Source organism: Myotis daubentonii, chromosome 4 (genome assembly GCF_963259705.1).
Source record: "Myotis daubentonii chromosome 4, mMyoDau2.1, whole genome shotgun sequence".
Taxonomy (NCBI): domain Eukaryota; kingdom Metazoa; phylum Chordata; class Mammalia; order Chiroptera; family Vespertilionidae; genus Myotis; species Myotis daubentonii.
Window position 1 is genome coordinate 108,110,060 of NC_081843.1, and position 16,998 is coordinate 108,127,057.

Consider the following 16,998-nt stretch of genomic DNA (forward strand, 5'->3'; position numbering starts at 1 on the left):
AATGTTCAAGGTTACCTGATCCTCCTCAGAAGGGGGATGTGTCATAGGAGTAGGAAAATATTCCATTACCTGTAAACACACGGTTTGATATATATTCCACTCAGAAGAAGTTCATATTTATACATGTATGTACGCATATACCTATGTGTGAGGTAGGTTGCAGGTTGTTGAAAATGATTCACAACTGTGGCCATTTTATCCAGCCGTGGGGACTGGGAAAGGAAATTAGCTGGTGGGTCAGGCCCTAACTTCCTCTTTTTTTTTAATATTTTATTGATTTTTTTACAGAGAGGAAGGGAGAGGGATAGAGCGTTAGAAACATCGATGAGAGAGAAACATCGATCAGCTGCCTCCTGCACACGCCCCTACTGGGGATGTACCCGCAACCAAGGTACATGCCCTTGACCAGAATCGAACCTGGGACCCTTCAGTCCGCAGGCCGACGCTCTATCCACTGAGCCAAACTGGTCAGGGCCCTAACTTCCTCTTAACCTCACAACAACTCTGATATTCCACAAAGGACCACACAGCAGAAAAGTGGGGAACCAGGTTGGCCTGGCTTCGAAGCCCGCATTCCCTGGAGTTCACCACCACTGTGGGCGGGGCTGCCTGCCTTCCAGATGCGGTGGATGGGAACTGGGGCTGCTGGTCTTCCTGGAGCCAGTGCGACGTCACCTACAAGAGATCAAGAACCCGAGTGTGCAACAATCCTGGCCCGCAGCGAGGAGGGAAGCCCTGCGAGGGGGAGAGTCGGCAAGAGGAGCACTGCTCCATCTCAATCATGCAGAATGAGTAAGGAGGTGGGAGGGGTGGGCCAGGGACCCCCAGCACAGTGAAGGCATGATTACCTTCCTGCTAAGCAAACAAAGAACTAGAATCTTCCCTCTTCGAACACAGCATGTTAATGAGGCATTTTACCTGCTGTGACCCTTTTCTCATATATATATATATATATATATATATATATATATATATATATATATATATATATATATATACTCACACACACACACTCACACACACATACTAGTGTCCCGATGCACGAAATTTGTGCACGGGAGGGGGTGTCCCTCAGCCCGGCCTGCACCCTCTCCAATCTGGAACCCCTCGGGGGATGTCCAATTGCCAGTTTTGTCTTAATTGTTTTGGAAGCCCACAGGAATCGGGCCTAAACCAGCAGTCGGACATCCTTCTCCCAATATGGGACCACTGGCTCCTAACCACTCACCTGCCTGCCTGCCCGATCACCCCTAACCACTCTGCCTGCTGGCCTGCTCGCCCCCAACTGCCCTCCCGGTTGGCCTGCTGGCCCCCAACTGCCCTCCCTGGCTGGTCTCCCAGAAGGTCTAATTAGCATATTATCCTGTTATTAATATATATATATATATGCCAATCTATGCATAAATATACATTAAATATATGTGTGTATGTATATACATGTTTATTATATGCACATATGTTCCCTTTTAGTGGACAAGCATGCATCAATGACGATGAATATATGAAAGAAACAGACCTCCCTGACCCAGAATCAGACACAGGGTGTCCTCGGCCAGTTCCTCCGGAAAATGGATTTATCCGAGTAAGCATCCTGACCTTCCCTTCAGGTTGGAGTTTAAAAAAAGAGAGAGAGAGAGAACTTAAAATGTATGCTTTTTCAAAAGTTAGAGTTATTTTGTGTTCCTAGTTTAATAATCTTCTGTTGACCCAAAAAGTGAAAAAAGTGATATTTAGAAACACTTTGCCACTCTCCCACCTGAATTCCCTGGAGATGCCTTTACACCTGATTGTTAGGCCAAAGGATAGCAGTCTTCTTGTGTTACTTGGTTCCACCAATTGATATGCTACCAGTGCATTTATGTGGGTGGAGAATGGAACATCATGAGGGTTGGGGTGGCTGGTAAGAGCCTGCCCCTATTTAGTTATGATTTGTAAGATGGAGATCTGGTAGTGGAAGTGCCACTCGGGGGTCTGGGTGGGCGGATAAAAGTGATGACACTATGAAAATAGAGCTTTGTGCATGTTTCCCCCAGAACGGAAAGGTGTGCTCCTCGTGAAGCTGGGAAATGCAGGACCTTTGCACAGAGGACTTTCTACTTGAGTTGGGTCTTGAGAGAAGGGAAGAAAGTGTTGGGCATAGAGAGGAATTAGCCAGGCAGCCAGGTAAAGACACGGAGACATGAAAGAGAATACATGTTATATTCAAAGAACAGCAGATGTTTTGTTTTGCTCGAAGACAGGTTTTACAGGAAGAAATGGCAAGAGGTGAGGAGGGTAATATTTCAAACCAAGTAAGACCCATTATATCTTGAAAATTTTAGTGACTCTCTCTCTCTCTCTCTCTCTCTCTCTCTCTCTCTCTCTCTCTCTCTCTCTCTCACACACACACACACACACACACACACACACACACGGGGAAAAGGGACCAGTTAGATAGTTGTCCGTGTAAGAGATTATAAATGCCATAAACAAAGGCAGTGGTGATGGCGAAGGAAAGGGGGACCTGGGGAGAGATTTAAAAGGTGAGATTGAGAGGACTCTGTAGCTGAGTTGATACAGGAGTGAAGGAATCGAAAGAAACCAGATGCCCCCGAGGTGTTGAGAAGTCTTATTCATAGCGCTAATAATGTGCCGGTTTCGGTGTGAATTCTAGAATGAGAAGAAACTGTACTCCGTTGGGGAAGATGCTGAAGTCGCGTGCTACACCGGATTCAAGCTGGTCGGGTACCAGTACTTCAGCTGCTTGCCCGACAGGACCTGGAGGCAGCTCGATGTGGAATGCCAGCGTGAGGCCCGCCCTTTCTCGTGGCCGCGCTAAAGAATAAATGCGCCCAAAATAAACAAAGCAGTCACCATAGACCAGGACATTGTACTGCTTCCCAATAGCTCTGGTGAAAAGGTTTAGTGAAGCAGAAAATAGGACGCATCTGCTAGCATTAGATTTCAAAGCATCTTCAGGTTTCAGTTCTGGCCCTGCGTGTTGGCCTCATACACACAGGATGGCGAAACACGTGCTTAAAGAGAAGCCCGGGAGGTCTGCTCACTGCTTCTAACCACAGACAGCTGCCTAGTCTGAGGTCCAAACTGATGCAGATGGATGGGTCCCAGGAAGATGCTACTTACACCCTTAGTGTATCGGCGATGGAGCTGCACGGGAAAGGCAGTTTCCTCCTTGGAGCACCTCCCAGCCTTTCCTGAGGAGGAGTTTGAAGGCTCCACACATAGCTGTGCTCCAGTAAAGTCAAAATGAGAATCAGACCAGGCTCACATGGGGACTCCAAAGAGCTATCATGGGTCCCCGTGAGGCAGCATTGAGAGCAGCATCAGTTAGAATGTCCTGCCTCTATCACTCACAATGTGGTGACTTCCTTTTGGGCAAAGGAGAGGGAAGAAGTGCCGGGGTTCCTGTCCCAGCATCAAGAAGGGTTCGGGAATCTGGAGAAGGCCGTGTTTAGATGACATAGGAATCCAGGGATTAATAAAGAGTCTGGAGACGAAATATAATTTTGAAAGGCATTGGGGATCAGAGGATCTTAGCTAAAGGAGCTAAGATCCAAGATCTTAAGTCTAAGGCCTTAGGTTCTCTCCGACCCCAGGACCCCATGCTTTTTATTAACACAACTTGTCCTGAGGTGAGGCAGAGATATACACTTCAAAGGGTCAGGGTTTGGTACAGAGTCTATTGTCAGAATGGGGGAATTAGCCTACGGCTGTTGAGGTGTTTGGCCAGCAGGAGGCAATAACATGTAGATTAAGATGCCCTTTAGCTGTCTGGCAGCCACAATCAATTTAATGTATCCTATTCAGGTTTGGGGAAATGCCTTTAGCCATTCCCAACACGTGACTACATGTGTGACTCAACCCTGTTGAGTCCCCAAGTCTCATCAACCTTTTGATGAAACTCTTGAAATTATGACATGCTGGACTTGGTCACCGGCAAAGAAGAAGAGGGTGCTGTAATATAATGAAAGGTGGAAATGCTGGAACCTGATTAGAAGGGAACCTCAGACGATGGAGCTATAGGAAGGCTCTCAGGGAAAGCCTTAAGCTTAGTCCTGGGGCCAACCCCCAGGTTCTCTGATGACAAGGGGGCATTAAAACAGAGCAAATGGGATGAATCACATTAAAATCACCTCTTGGGTTGTATAAAATCGGCCCACATCTGGTGTATATTCCACTCCACTGACGCCTCTAAAATTCTTCTGCCGCAGTGACGCAGTGCCTCAAGCCAGTTGTGCAGGAAGTTCTGACGATCTCACCGTTTCAGAGATCGTATGAAATTGGAAAATCCATTGAGCTAACCTGTCCCAAAGGCTTTGTGGTTTCCGGGCCATCGAGGTACACATGCACTGAGGATTCCTGGACACCGCCCATTTCAAACTCGCTCACCTGTGAAAATGGTGAGTAGCAGCTCAGGAGTCCCTTTTCTCTCATCTACACACATGTGTGCATGTTTACACATTAAATATATGTGTGTGCCTAGGGGAGGGGTCTCCCAAAGTTGGTAGCATAGCATCTACCGTGCTGCTATTTCTTGAGTGTGTTCTGGGAGGGCAAAGCAGGTTGTGTAGAGGAGGAGGTCAGGCAGAAATGAGAAGCTATTGGTCGAGTGGATATCTTTACATTTTAGAGATTGAGGTTATGTTTCTTTTTCAATAGACTTCAACATTTTGAGGGAGTGCAAGCTCACTCATAAAATCAGCATTGATACCTAACTGGACATTTGGTTAAAGTGAAGGGTCATTTAAAAAGCAGTACCTACTGTTTGTTAATCATTTGAGCATTTTATTTTAACTTGAAACATAGGAATACACATTTATTCACCAAGTTTCTGATGTACAACCACTTTTTACTTTCAATGAGTCATTTATTTTATCTGCCAACTATGCCTCAAGCATCCACTTCTCTCCATTTCTACCTTGGGGACTTCGATCAAAATCACCATCTTCTTTCACCTGAACTACTACAATAACCCCTACATTGTCTACCCACAGCTCTGTTGACCACTCCCCTCACTGAAGTCAGAATTAATTTCTTTTTCAAAATCCAGATCAGGGAATTATTTTGTCACACCACTGCTGCTTAAAACCCATCAAAGACTTTTCACTGCTTATAAAGTAAGGATGAAAGTCCTTCTATAGCCATCCGTGTTCCATGCGCTTGTTTTGTGCACTTTAATTACCCTGGTCTTCAGTTCCAGGAAAGTCACATGCTGCCTCACTTTTTAGCACTTTTATGCCTGGTGTTTCCTTCCCCCTTTCTCTTTTCATTTCACCATTTCTAATCTTCTCAGCTACATCAGTTTCCTTGTTTATATGCTTTCTCTTTAATAGAACTAAGAAGGACGGCAATTCTATTTGTATTAATGTGTTTGTTTGATTCATGTTTATCTGCCTCCATAAGACTATAAGCTCTGTGAGCAGATGATCTGGGTCAAATTTTGCTCAATACACTACCCTCAAAACCTAATGCGGTGCTGGGAATACCATAGTTTCTCAATAAATATTTAAGAAACAACTGAACAGAAATCTCACCAATTCCATTTTCTTTAGTTATCTGAACTTAACAGCAATTTTAGGTTGGAAAATGACTGCCCATGAGAGCTAGAAAGGACCTTTGCGATGGAATATTTCACGACAGCTTATGTGGAAAAGCTAAAATGAATGTTCTAACTGTAAGAGATAAATGAGAATCTTTAACCATTGCCTTTGCTCCTAAATTCAAGTTTTCACTTGGAATCTATTCTATGCACTGGACTTCACTCCTTTCTCTCTTCTTTCAGATTTTCTGGGCAAATTAAAGGGCCGTTGTCAACTAGGACAAAAGGAATCAGGATCTGAATGCATTTGTATGTCTCCAGAAGAAGACTGTAGGTAAGAGGTGCTCTGTGGCCCTAACTGGTTTGGCTCAATGGATAGAGCGTCAGCCTGCGGACTGAAAGGTCCCAGGTTCGATTCCAGTCAAGGGCATGTACCTTGGTTGTGGGCACATCCCCAGTGAGGGGTGTGCAGGAGGCTGCTGATCGATGTTTCTCTCTTATTGATGTTTCTAACTCTCTATCCCTCTCCCTTCCTCTCTGTAAAAAAATCAATAATAAAAAAAAAAGAAAGAAAAACCATTCAAAAAAAAAAAAGAAACAGAGGTGCTCTGTGAAGCATTTTGGGAATTGGGAAGGCCAGTCTAGTATAGCCAGCTTGATGAGCTTCTTGAAGCACAAACATGAAACATTAATTTTTCAAATACTTCCCCCCTGTGCTCAGCTGAATTCCTCCTGTCCTACTGGTTGCAAGCTTTCTCGTCATCTCTCAGCCCAGTTCCCAAGTTTTCATGGCTTTTGTTTATTAAAACAGTCTCATTTTTATTATAAACACTTATTCTTGTCCATTTTTAAACTTCAGACTCAGTTATCTATCTCAAAGCTTTCCTCTTTCCTGAAGTATAGGGCAAAGTTGTGACTCCAAAAGCTTAGAGTAGAGAAAGTGTTGTGAGCATGGAGTTCACACTCACATACACACACACACACACACACACACACACACACACACACCCCTTTGTCAGTCTATTTTTTCATGCAGGGGCAGAGCATAAACATTATATATCTTCCTGTGGCTGCCATGAGTAGTTAGCTATCTCCTCTTTGTTGTTATAACTGTCTTTTCTTTGCATGAAAAAAAAAACACCAGTGTCGAGGAGTGTCAAGGTCACTTTGATTGAAGATCTACTTTGAGCTGAAATTAATCCAAAGTAGCATTAGTTTCAGATAAAGTTTTGTTTCTCTATCTCACACAGTAAATCCAGAGGTAGGCGATCTAGGGCCAGTGCGATGACTTGCCTATTTCAGATAGCACCGAGGTCCCTCCTCTCTCTGCTCTACCCTCCTCAAGCTGCCTCATGTTCCGAGTTGCTCTGCTGGAACAGGACGAAAGGAAAGCCGAAAACACACACATCCTCTCCTCTTAAGGAGAGTTCCTGAAAGACCCATCATTCGATTTCATCTCCTTAATCTTCTCCTATTCATGTGGCCACATGGCTCTGCAAGGGAGGCTGGAAATGCTGTTCTTTGGCTGGATGCGCAGGCATTTTTTAATAAAGTTAGATTACTGGGGAGGAGAAAGAATGAATGCTGGGGTAAGAAGCCAACAGACCGTGCCCAGCTATTACACTTTAAACACTGAATAGCTCTCATGTTACTCTGTACTGTAGGTGCACAAATGCTTGTTCATTCATTCATTCATTCAAACACTACAGCATCTTTTTCTGTATAATTCAGCCCAAAGGTGGCTCTATCTACCCTCCTCAGTGTCCACCACAGTGGTCCACCACGCAGCTTCTCGCTGCTGGAGTCCCCTCTGGGTAGTACTTAAAGCATTCATACTGCCCATTGAATTCAGGGGAAACTTCTTTCTCTATCTTTGCAACACCAAACCATGAGAGTACAGACTGTCCTCTGGAACTGTCTGAAGTTCTTCCCTACCTCTCTAGCCTCTTTCTGTGGTCTCCGTTCACTTTTCTATGGCATTGAGGGTGTCTGTGGGAGTGGCTGGCCCCAGCCTAGGTGTTCCCAACTTAGTGAGTGGCCTTTCTTCTCAGCTATGGACTCTAGTTCCTAGAAACAGTCTTACGTGCTGGTGAACTGACTGTTAATTCTAAAATTGACCTCAGAATAGAGGGTCAGATTTGGCGTGACCAAGGGGTTCTTGACCTCTCAGTGAGACAAGGGCTATGGCCACTGGTTACTGCTCAGTAGCAGGATCCATCACCTATTTGGAGAGATTATGCAAGTTAACAAAGAATAACTTAAAAGTGCGTGCTCTTTTTTTAAAAATATATTTTATTGATTTTTTTACAGAGAGGAAGGGAAAGAGAGTTAGAAACATCAATCAGCTTCTTCCTGCACACCCTTTACTGGGGATGTGCCTGCAACCATGGTATATGCCCTTGACCAGAATCGAACCTGGGACCTTCAGTCTGCAGACCAACACTCTATCCACTGAGCCAAACTAGTCAGGGCAAAAGTGCGTGCTCTTAATCATAATACAAACTCACTTGCAAAGCCATGTAATGATATACGATTCTGGTGTTACAATTAATGAGTGTTACTAAGCTCAGAAGAGGTACAATGGACTATCGTGGGCTAGGTCAATCAGGGTTAGTTTCAAAGTATAAGCAGGAATTGAGCTGGACACAAATGGGCAGAGAGGAGAGACAACACAACGCTGATTGAGCAAGGCATGGAATGACAGCAAAGGAAGAATAATCTTACCAATTTAGAAAATGATCAATACAACTTTCAGGTGATATAGAAGGATTAAGGGGATGGAAAAATAATTCCAGAAAGGCAAGTGGATTTGAATAAAAATATGTAAGATCTTTTTAAGAATTTAAAATTAACTTAATTCAAAGGCAGTTGAGAGTAACACCAAGATTAAGATGAAATTTTTGAAAGATGAATCCCAGAGCATACAAGGGGATGAAAAGAAGAGAAATTGGAGGGTGGGGAGAGCAGGGGAAAGATACCTGGGTAGTAAGTTAACATGTTAAATTGGCTGGATGCCATTTCTTGTCTTCTGGTCTTCGTGTGTAAATGCTTGCTTTCCTCTCTCGGGCAGCCAATATTCAGAAGATCTCTGTATGTTTGACTCGGACTCCAACAGTCACTTTACTTCACCAGCTTGCAACTTTATGGCCAAGAAATGTTTAAATAACCAGCAATTCCATTTTCTACATATTGGTTCCTGCCGAGATGGTCCACAGTTAGAATGGGGTCTTGAAAGAACAAAGCTTTCACTCAACAGCACCAAGAGAGAAGCCTGTGGCTATGACACCTGCTACGACTGGGAAAAATGCTCAGGTAAGTGCCAGTGGTGACCACATACTAGAAATGCTCTCACCTAAACTTCATCTCAGCTGGCATATCTTGTTTACATTCATACACTCTCTCTTAAAATGAACCTTGCCTTAATCAGAAATCATTCCATTTTATTGTAAAAAAATATTTATAAAGTGATTTAAACCGGAAAGAAAAACATAACCCACCCACTATTAGAAATAACTGCTTTCACAGTTCTGGTGTAAATCTTTCGCATCTTTTTTCTATGCATGTATAATCAGCACCACGCTCAGACCCCAGTGAGAAGAGTATACATCCTGATTTTGTGCTTCAGGCACCCTTCCCCTCTCCCAGCTTTAGAGGGCGTGCATCTGAATTGTCTAAGATTTCCTTTGGCATTTGGAACCAGCTGGGGCCAGTAGAGGTAGAGTGCTCTGTGCCTGGACTGGGCTCCTCGTAGACACCAATTGCTGGAGCATATTCCTCAAATTCTTTATGTCCAATTGTAGTGCCTGGAACCAGCCAAGGCTGGCTGTATTATTCAGGCAGGACACCCTGAACCCAGACAGGGACCCTCATAGACTCAGGCACTGTTTCTCTGACCCCCCCCCCTTCCACCATGCATGGGGTCAACCAGATGTTCCCAGACTATAGAGTCATCTCTGGTTCAAAGCTAAACCCTTTCCCTGAGCAGGCTGATGACCTGCAGGGTAGGCTCTCTCAAGATTGCTTGGAAATGGACTGCTGGTGTGGTGCTGACACTCAAATTTGGAGTGACTTTAATAATTTATACAGAGAAGCATTCCATAAAAAATTTTTCTCCAGGGGCTGCCCTCATTATATTACAAATTTACCAAAAAAAGGATCATACTCTAAATCTTATTTTACATATTGCTGCTTTTCACTTATAAAACTATTTCCATGTCATCGTATATTATTCTGCCACATAATTTTTAATATCTGCAAAAGCCTATATGGACATTTTGCGATTCGTTTAACCAATCTTCTGCTAGGCATTTAGATTTTTCCCAATGTTTTGCTATTACAAACAGTGCTGTGATACACAAATCTATCACAGATAAAGCTATAATGTTAAATTATTTTCTTAGGATATACCTTAGAAAATGGAATTTCTAGTTAAATATTATTTTAAATTATTAAGTTTCTTGTATCAACTTGCTTTCCAGAAATGTTTTTACCATATTTGTATTCCTATCTACAATAGATGATAAAGACTGTCCTCCCATACTCTCACCAAACCTGGAGTTATCACTCCTTTATATCTTTGCCAATTTGATGTTTAAGAAGTAGTGGTACATTTCTATTTTCTTTAAAGTGTATTGACTATTGGCATTTTATTTGTTAATTGCTTGGAAGCAGAATTTCACAGCAGTCCATATGCTCTAAGATGAAGTTTGACCCTGAAATAGCCCCCTGAGCTATATAAAAGCCTAAGCAACCGTCTGACCGTTTGGCTGTCACCTGGTAGCTATGATGCACAATGACCATTGGGGGACAGACGCTCCAACCAATAGAGGAGGGAGCCAGATTCCTTGTGGAATCAGTCAGGGGTTAGGTTGCTGCTGGGGCATTGTCGTCCCAAATCTGCTTCACCTGCACCCTGGACCCAGAAAGGAGAGAGCCCAATTCTGGGGTGCATCACCTGAGAACTGCCCTCCCGCAATCCAGGACCCCTTGGGGATGTCAGAGAGCTGGTTTTGGCCCAATCCCCACAGACCAAGCTGAGGGACCCCCCCACCGGTGCATGAATCCATGCACCGGGCCTCTAGTATACCTATAAATATAGTATTTGAAGAATAGGATTTAACAGAACTCAAAAAGGCAGCCAGATATGACATGCGTCACTCTTCAAAGGCTTATTTTAAAACGAGGCATGAAGTATGCAATAGAAACTTGTTGAATTGTTACATCTAATTTTTACTAAAACCACCTTACTTTTGGAAAAACCTTACTGTCCCCATTGACTCCTCTTTCGCTTTCCAGTCCCATGTTCTTCAAATCAGTCCTAGAAAAAGGGAGAGGCCTTCTTTCCTAAATAAGGTTTCATCCTGTTCTACTTAAAGCTGATTGTCAAGGTCCAGCTCCCTGGACAGGTGGCAGGATGGTACTCATGACAAAGGGTAGACACTGGAGCCATGGTCAACGGACCATGGTAACAACTCAGGAAGTCAATGTCTGGGGCTTCCAACCTTTCAGCCATGTTGGAACAAGTCAATTCACTGTGAGAGACAGCAATCCAGGGCCCCGTATGTACACTGCCTAATTCTAAACACTATTAAGTCATCTTCCAGATGAACACTGTTATTCATTCTTTCACTGCCTGACCAACACCATTATCCAACCGACATCTCTCTCAGAAACAATAATTTGTGGTAGAAAAAAAACTGACAGTGTTATGCAACATCATTTTAAAATCTAAATATTTTCTTTGAAATTTGTAGTGTAAGAACATTATTGTCAAAAATGCATACTGAAAATAGAAGGAATTTGGACAGAAGATCAAATCAAAATGCTCAGGCATGCTAGGGATGTGTTTAGTGTTAACTTTCATCCCTCCTTATCTTTCATGGAGAAAAGGTCTTTATCAAATTCTGCTATTGCAAAGAACTGAGGAGGGGGTTGTTACTTTTCCACAAATTATTATTTTTAAATCTGTCTGAATAACAAATAAGCTGCAGCTTACAGTTTCATAAAAATCAGTCTTTATTGTTAGGTCTTTGTTGTATATATATCCAAATTCCACGGTCCCCAGGAGTTAAAGTTTATCAAACAAGAAAAAAACAAACAGTAAAATATTTGAATACACGAATGTTGCTCAAGTTAATCACACTAAAACATAAATATTTCTTAATAAGAGATTGACATTGTTTAAAGTATTCTTTGGTCCTGCACACAATCAGAAAACGGAAGCACGTCCTCCCCAGTAGATATGGTCTACCTCTGGCAGCCCTTTAATTGCTAAGCAAAAGTCAATGTCACAGAGAATTCGGGTCGAAAGGCACTATAGACCAGCATCAGTGTATAAACCACAGTGTTTATAAAGAAAGAGAAAGTCAAACATGTATTCTATACCCACCCCACTCACGGCAAGGTGGGAGATTATTAATCCTGAGTTGAATTGAATGTCACCGTGATTAAATTGTGTACTTTGCTACTCATTTCCTTCTCTTTCTAAAACAAAACAAGAGAAAGTTTAAAATGGAACTTCAAAGTGACATGAAGTTCACTTTTCAAAAGTTAGAACACAAACGATTTTGCAATGGCCCGGTTTTTATGCATATTAAGTGTTTTGCCTGAACTTTAAAAATATCCCACCTTAACTAAAAAGAGGGAAAGACTTAGTCAGCAAACAGCCGTTTGGTATCTAACAGAAGGAAGTCGCTGTACAAAGTATAATGAGATGTCTGAAGATAAAAGGCCTTTGTACACTTGCACTGTTCACCGTAATTGGAGGAATGACTTTACCCAATTCTTGCATGAATAATTTTAATGCAAGGCCATAGATTATGAGAGTTGTAGAGGAGATCAGTATCTTCTGGCCTGGGAGGGTCTCATAAGGTTGAAAGCATGAGAACTGAGTGATGAATTAAGGAAGGATGAATGATGGGAAAGGGCTCTGGTACTGGTGCTCTGCAAACAACCTTGCTAAGAGCGTTTCAGCCGTAACTAGACTGAGTGGTGACTGTGGCCTTTCCAGAAGCCCAGGGAACTGACTTTCTCTTCGGAGATGGAACAGCCTCCCGTTCCTCACCAGACCCCATCCTTCCCGACAATGGACAAGACTTTCCACAACAAGAATCTTCTCCAGCGAGTTGACAGAAGGCATAGGAGGGAAAGTGTGCTTTTTCATGAAATGTTCCTACCAAGAGCAGAAAGCCTGAACCTTTGAATATCTCCCCACTTCCTTGCCCTGTTTTCTCCCATCAGCTGAGACACACGGGATAGAATTGACATCTGCCTTGCAAACACTGCTCTGTTAATGAAATCGCTGCTGGGTCTCAGGCTGACTTAGATATGGTAGCAGCAAGTCATTTAGGTTTTAAAACCTGCCTTCGGCACTGACTAATTGTGGGACCATGGACAAATCACTTAACACCTCTGAGCTCCGTTTTCTCATCTGTGTAATTAGTATGCTAACAGATAGTTCATGTTTGTTGTGAGGATTAAATGAAATAAAGCATGTAAAGTGCTTGGCCTATTAAATGGGTTTTATAGTACATGCTCAATAAATTGTAAAGCTAAATGTACTTAGGCGGTGCCTATGAGAAAAGAACAGAAGGGACTAACTGATGACACTGTGGAAATGGACTGGCAGGATGGAGCTGACTGTGTGGGAACAGTGAGCGAGAAGGAGGGGTCAGAGATGACCCAATGCTGCGTCTGGTCTTACTGGCTTACTACGCATTCTTCTCTCTTACACGCAGGCCACCCCCTTCAGCCACAGTTGTGTATTGGGTCATTGCCTTGGTTTCAGCGTTCTCAATTATTGCTAACCAAGGAGCTCGCCACTCTGGGGGCAAGTTAGGTAAAATCCAACCCTGAGAACTGTGGTGATCACATTGTCTCTCTCATTGCAGCCTCTACTTCCAAGTGTATCTGCATGTTGCCCAACCAGTGCATCAAGGGCAGGGACCAGCTCTACTGCGTCAGAATGGGGTCATCGACGAGTAGCAAGACAGTGAACATCTGTGAAGTAGGAACTGTAAGATGTGCCAACAGGAAAGTGGAAATACTGCATCCTGGAAAGTGTTTGGCCTAACACAGTTACCGATGAACAGAGTGACTATCCAAAAATAACCCCTACAAAAGGGCATCTGGTACAAACAGCAGACTGGCATGCTCAGAAGCTATTGACAAACTTTTGTATTAGTTTCTTATAATTATTCTCCCTGTCTTTCCTGTCTTAGCTTCCCCTCCAGCCCATGACACCCTGCAGCATATCTCTAGAAAATACCTTGCATATCAATCTAGTAAACTCATCTGTTCATGTTGTATTAAAATGATGAAATTTCGGAGGACCTTTGAAGCTTGTGAAAGTAAGCATCCTCACAAGTAGACATAAGAACAAATGCATCATTTTCTTCTATGAATCAATAAACGTAGAAATCTACAACTTGTAAAACAATTTTTTTTCATTGATTTTAGAGAGGAAGGGAGAGGGAGAGCAAGATAGAAACATCAATGCTGAGAGAGAGTCATTGATCAGCTGCCTCCTGCTCATCCTCACACTGGAGATCAAGTCCACAACCCGGGCATGTGCTCTGACCGAGAATTGAACCATGACCCCCCCCCCCCCCCCCCCCCCCCCGTTCATAGGTCAACACTCAGCCACTGGGCCGCATCGGCCAGGTGTAAAACACATTCTTGAAAACCAACCTTCATGCATCCATTCAACAAACAGTTCTAAATGTCTACAAGGTGCCAAGTACTAGGAGGCAGCCTGCGGAGGAGATCCTGGAAGGCGTGGGTCCGCACGGGGGAGCTCTCCCTGACAGGCGCTCAAGACCGCTTCCTGCTCAGAGCATCCTGAGTGCAGGATGCTTGGGAGAGCAGCCAGCGCTCTTGGCGGAGTGAGAAGGAAAAAGATAGGTGCAGCACTTTCTCCATCTGAGTCCCAGGGCACAGGGAAGACATAACTTTTCTGGTTCTCCTGGCTCTGCAGGAAGGAGTACAGAGAAGAGGAGAGGCAGGCACTCTGAGGCCACCCTGAATCTTGGATGTGAGCCTATAGAAAACACCAGAAGGAGACTCAGCTGCCTCTCGCAGGCAGTTCTGGGGCAGAGCAGATAGGAGAAAAGCAAAACATCACCCCAAGGAACCACACAGACCACCAGTAGCATGGAACTAGATTTATTAAGAACAAGTCCAGAAGTGACGCCCATCACGGACTGTCCATCAGACAACGCCGGGCATCTCGCCGAGTCCACTTCCTTGCTTCCAACACCAGAGGACCAGGCCCAGCAGCTGCAGGGGAGGGCAGTGTCCTGGAATGAGACCTGCCCCTCCTCCTCAATTGCATGAGGCTGGAGGGCTTGGAAACTTGCCAGAGCAACCCTCCTCCCTCCCCTACCCCAAGTCCTCTGACCCACAGGCCTCATTGATGCTGGAGGCGGGGAAGGTGATGAGGTGTAAATTGGAAATGCGAGTGGAGCCTTAAACTAAACCAAGTTCTAAAAACAAACTGGCCAGAAATGTGCATGATGTGTCCCAGATTTATTTGAGGCAAGAGAAAAATGGAATTGGGCAGAGCATAGAAAAGCCGTGTTTGTTTGCTAGGGCTGCCATAACGAGGTACCACAAACTGGGTGGCTTAAAATAATGAACATGTATTGTCTCACGGTTCTGGAGGCCAGGAATCTGAAATCAATGTCTCAGCAGTTCCCCCTGACACTGTAGGACAGAACCCTTCCTGCCTTTCCTGGCTTTTGGTGTTTGTCAGAAACCCTTGGCACTCCTTGGCTTGTAGGTGCATCCATCACTCAGTCTCTGCCTCCATCATCACGTGATTGTCCTCTTCCTCTTCCTTCTGTGCGTGACTGTCCACCCACACTCTCATTGTCTTAGGGCAGCGGTTCTCAACCTGTGGGTCATGATCCCTTTGGCAGTAGAACAACCCTTTCACAGAGGTCGCCTAAGACCATCCTGCATATCAGATATTTACATTACGATTCATAACAATAGCAACATTACAGTTATGAAGTAGCAACGAAAATAATTTTATGGTTGGGTCACAACATGAGGAACTGTATTTAAAAGACCAGAAGGTTGAGAACCACTGTCTTAGGGGGATGGCAGTCCTGTTGGATTAGGCTCTTATTTAGATCACAACTGCAAAGACCCTATTTCTAAATAGGGTCACATTCACAGGCACCAGGGGTGGGACTTTATTTAACATATCCTTTTTTGCAGGCAACATTCAATCGATAGCACTGTGATTGGAAAAAAAAGAAAATATTTTCTCTTTGTGCCCCACAATATAATCAAGTGCTTATATAAGCTGTTACATTCACATTGCTTGATTAAAGTACATTGCTTTAGAGTATTTTATTCTTGTAGCAATCTTCCTTAAGGATTTTTTTAGTGCATTAATCCATTAAAGTTTGCATTAGGTTACTTTGCATACACCACTTACCAGTTGAATTTTTCACAGTCGACTATTAATATTAATATAGCAATTTAGTACAAGAAGTGTTAAGAGCTAGTGATAAAGCCATCATCATAAAGCAAAGAGCAAAACTGAAACATATTAAATTCCTGAAATTTGGGCCTAAAATCTCCACCACCATCCTAGAAGATTAAATAAATGCTAGATCAAAGGTAAAAGTTTTCTTCTCTTAGGCTACTGGAAATGAATATGAAGCATTCACGCTTGTTTCTTAAGCAACAGGAAACCAATTCAGGCCCTTTTTTCAATATAGATTTTAATTTTTGTTTATCCTGCAAGATACTGACAAAATAAAGGAGACTCAAGTTTAAAGAGCTTTATAAATCATCATGCGCTACATCTCAGATGTCTCTGAAGCAGAATCCTAAGACTATGATATGAGCGAGTTCCTCTTTGTGGCAGTCTTCAACAAAGCTCACTGCGTTTTAGAATATTTCACTGCTTTTTCTCTTTCTGCAAAAACCTGCAACTCGCACAACCAAGATTCCTTCAGTTTAAAGGGTGTGTCTCTCCTGCAATTTGCAGAAGAGCACCCAAGAGCTAACCCTAATCCACACCTTCCTAAGTTCCATTTCTGAGGAGGGAGAGTCTGACAGGTCCTGGTGTGTCTGGTTGGTGCCGGACACCACCTCCCTGCAGCTTGATTAATTGGATTCTAAATGGCTGGCTGTCTCTGAGGTCACCTTCATTCTTTTGGAATATATCATCTGTGGAATCAGTGAGGCATCAAGCTTCTAACCAAACAAGTGGCCTGCGAAATTAGACCTGTATCTATTTTATGTTATGGGAGTGAGGCAGCCGCTGCTGCTCTATTTGTCTTCTTGACAAGTTCCACCTGTCAAATGTCAGTTAGTCGAGGTGTGTGTCACCAACTAAGGGACTCCAAGGAACAGATGGTGCCTTGAAAGTCATGCTCACAGTGATTTATGGAGAAAGATGATCATGCCAACATTATTTATAATGGCAAAAAATGACACAGCCT

At 43.5% G+C, this 16,998-nt stretch overlaps 1 protein-coding gene across 2 annotated transcripts in view; it reads left to right on the forward strand.

Annotated features, from left to right (window-relative positions):
* C6 (complement C6) overlaps nucleotides 1–13,964 on the forward strand; it is a 49,413-nt gene extending 35,449 nt beyond the window's left edge. For both annotated transcript variants that reach the window (XM_059694866.1, XM_059694865.1), the window contains exons 12-18: nucleotides 621–792; nucleotides 1,471–1,582; nucleotides 2,654–2,786; nucleotides 4,212–4,400; nucleotides 5,783–5,873; nucleotides 8,610–8,851; nucleotides 13,429–13,964. In XM_059694866.1, the coding sequence (XP_059550849.1) occupies nucleotides 621–792; nucleotides 1,471–1,582; nucleotides 2,654–2,786; nucleotides 4,212–4,400; nucleotides 5,783–5,873; nucleotides 8,610–8,851; nucleotides 13,429–13,610 (1,121 nt within the window). In that variant the 3' untranslated portion in view covers nucleotides 13,611–13,964. The remainder of the gene's footprint in view (nucleotides 1–620; nucleotides 793–1,470; nucleotides 1,583–2,653; nucleotides 2,787–4,211; nucleotides 4,401–5,782; nucleotides 5,874–8,609; nucleotides 8,852–13,428) is intronic.
* Nucleotides 13,965–16,998: the final 3,034 nt, after the last annotated feature.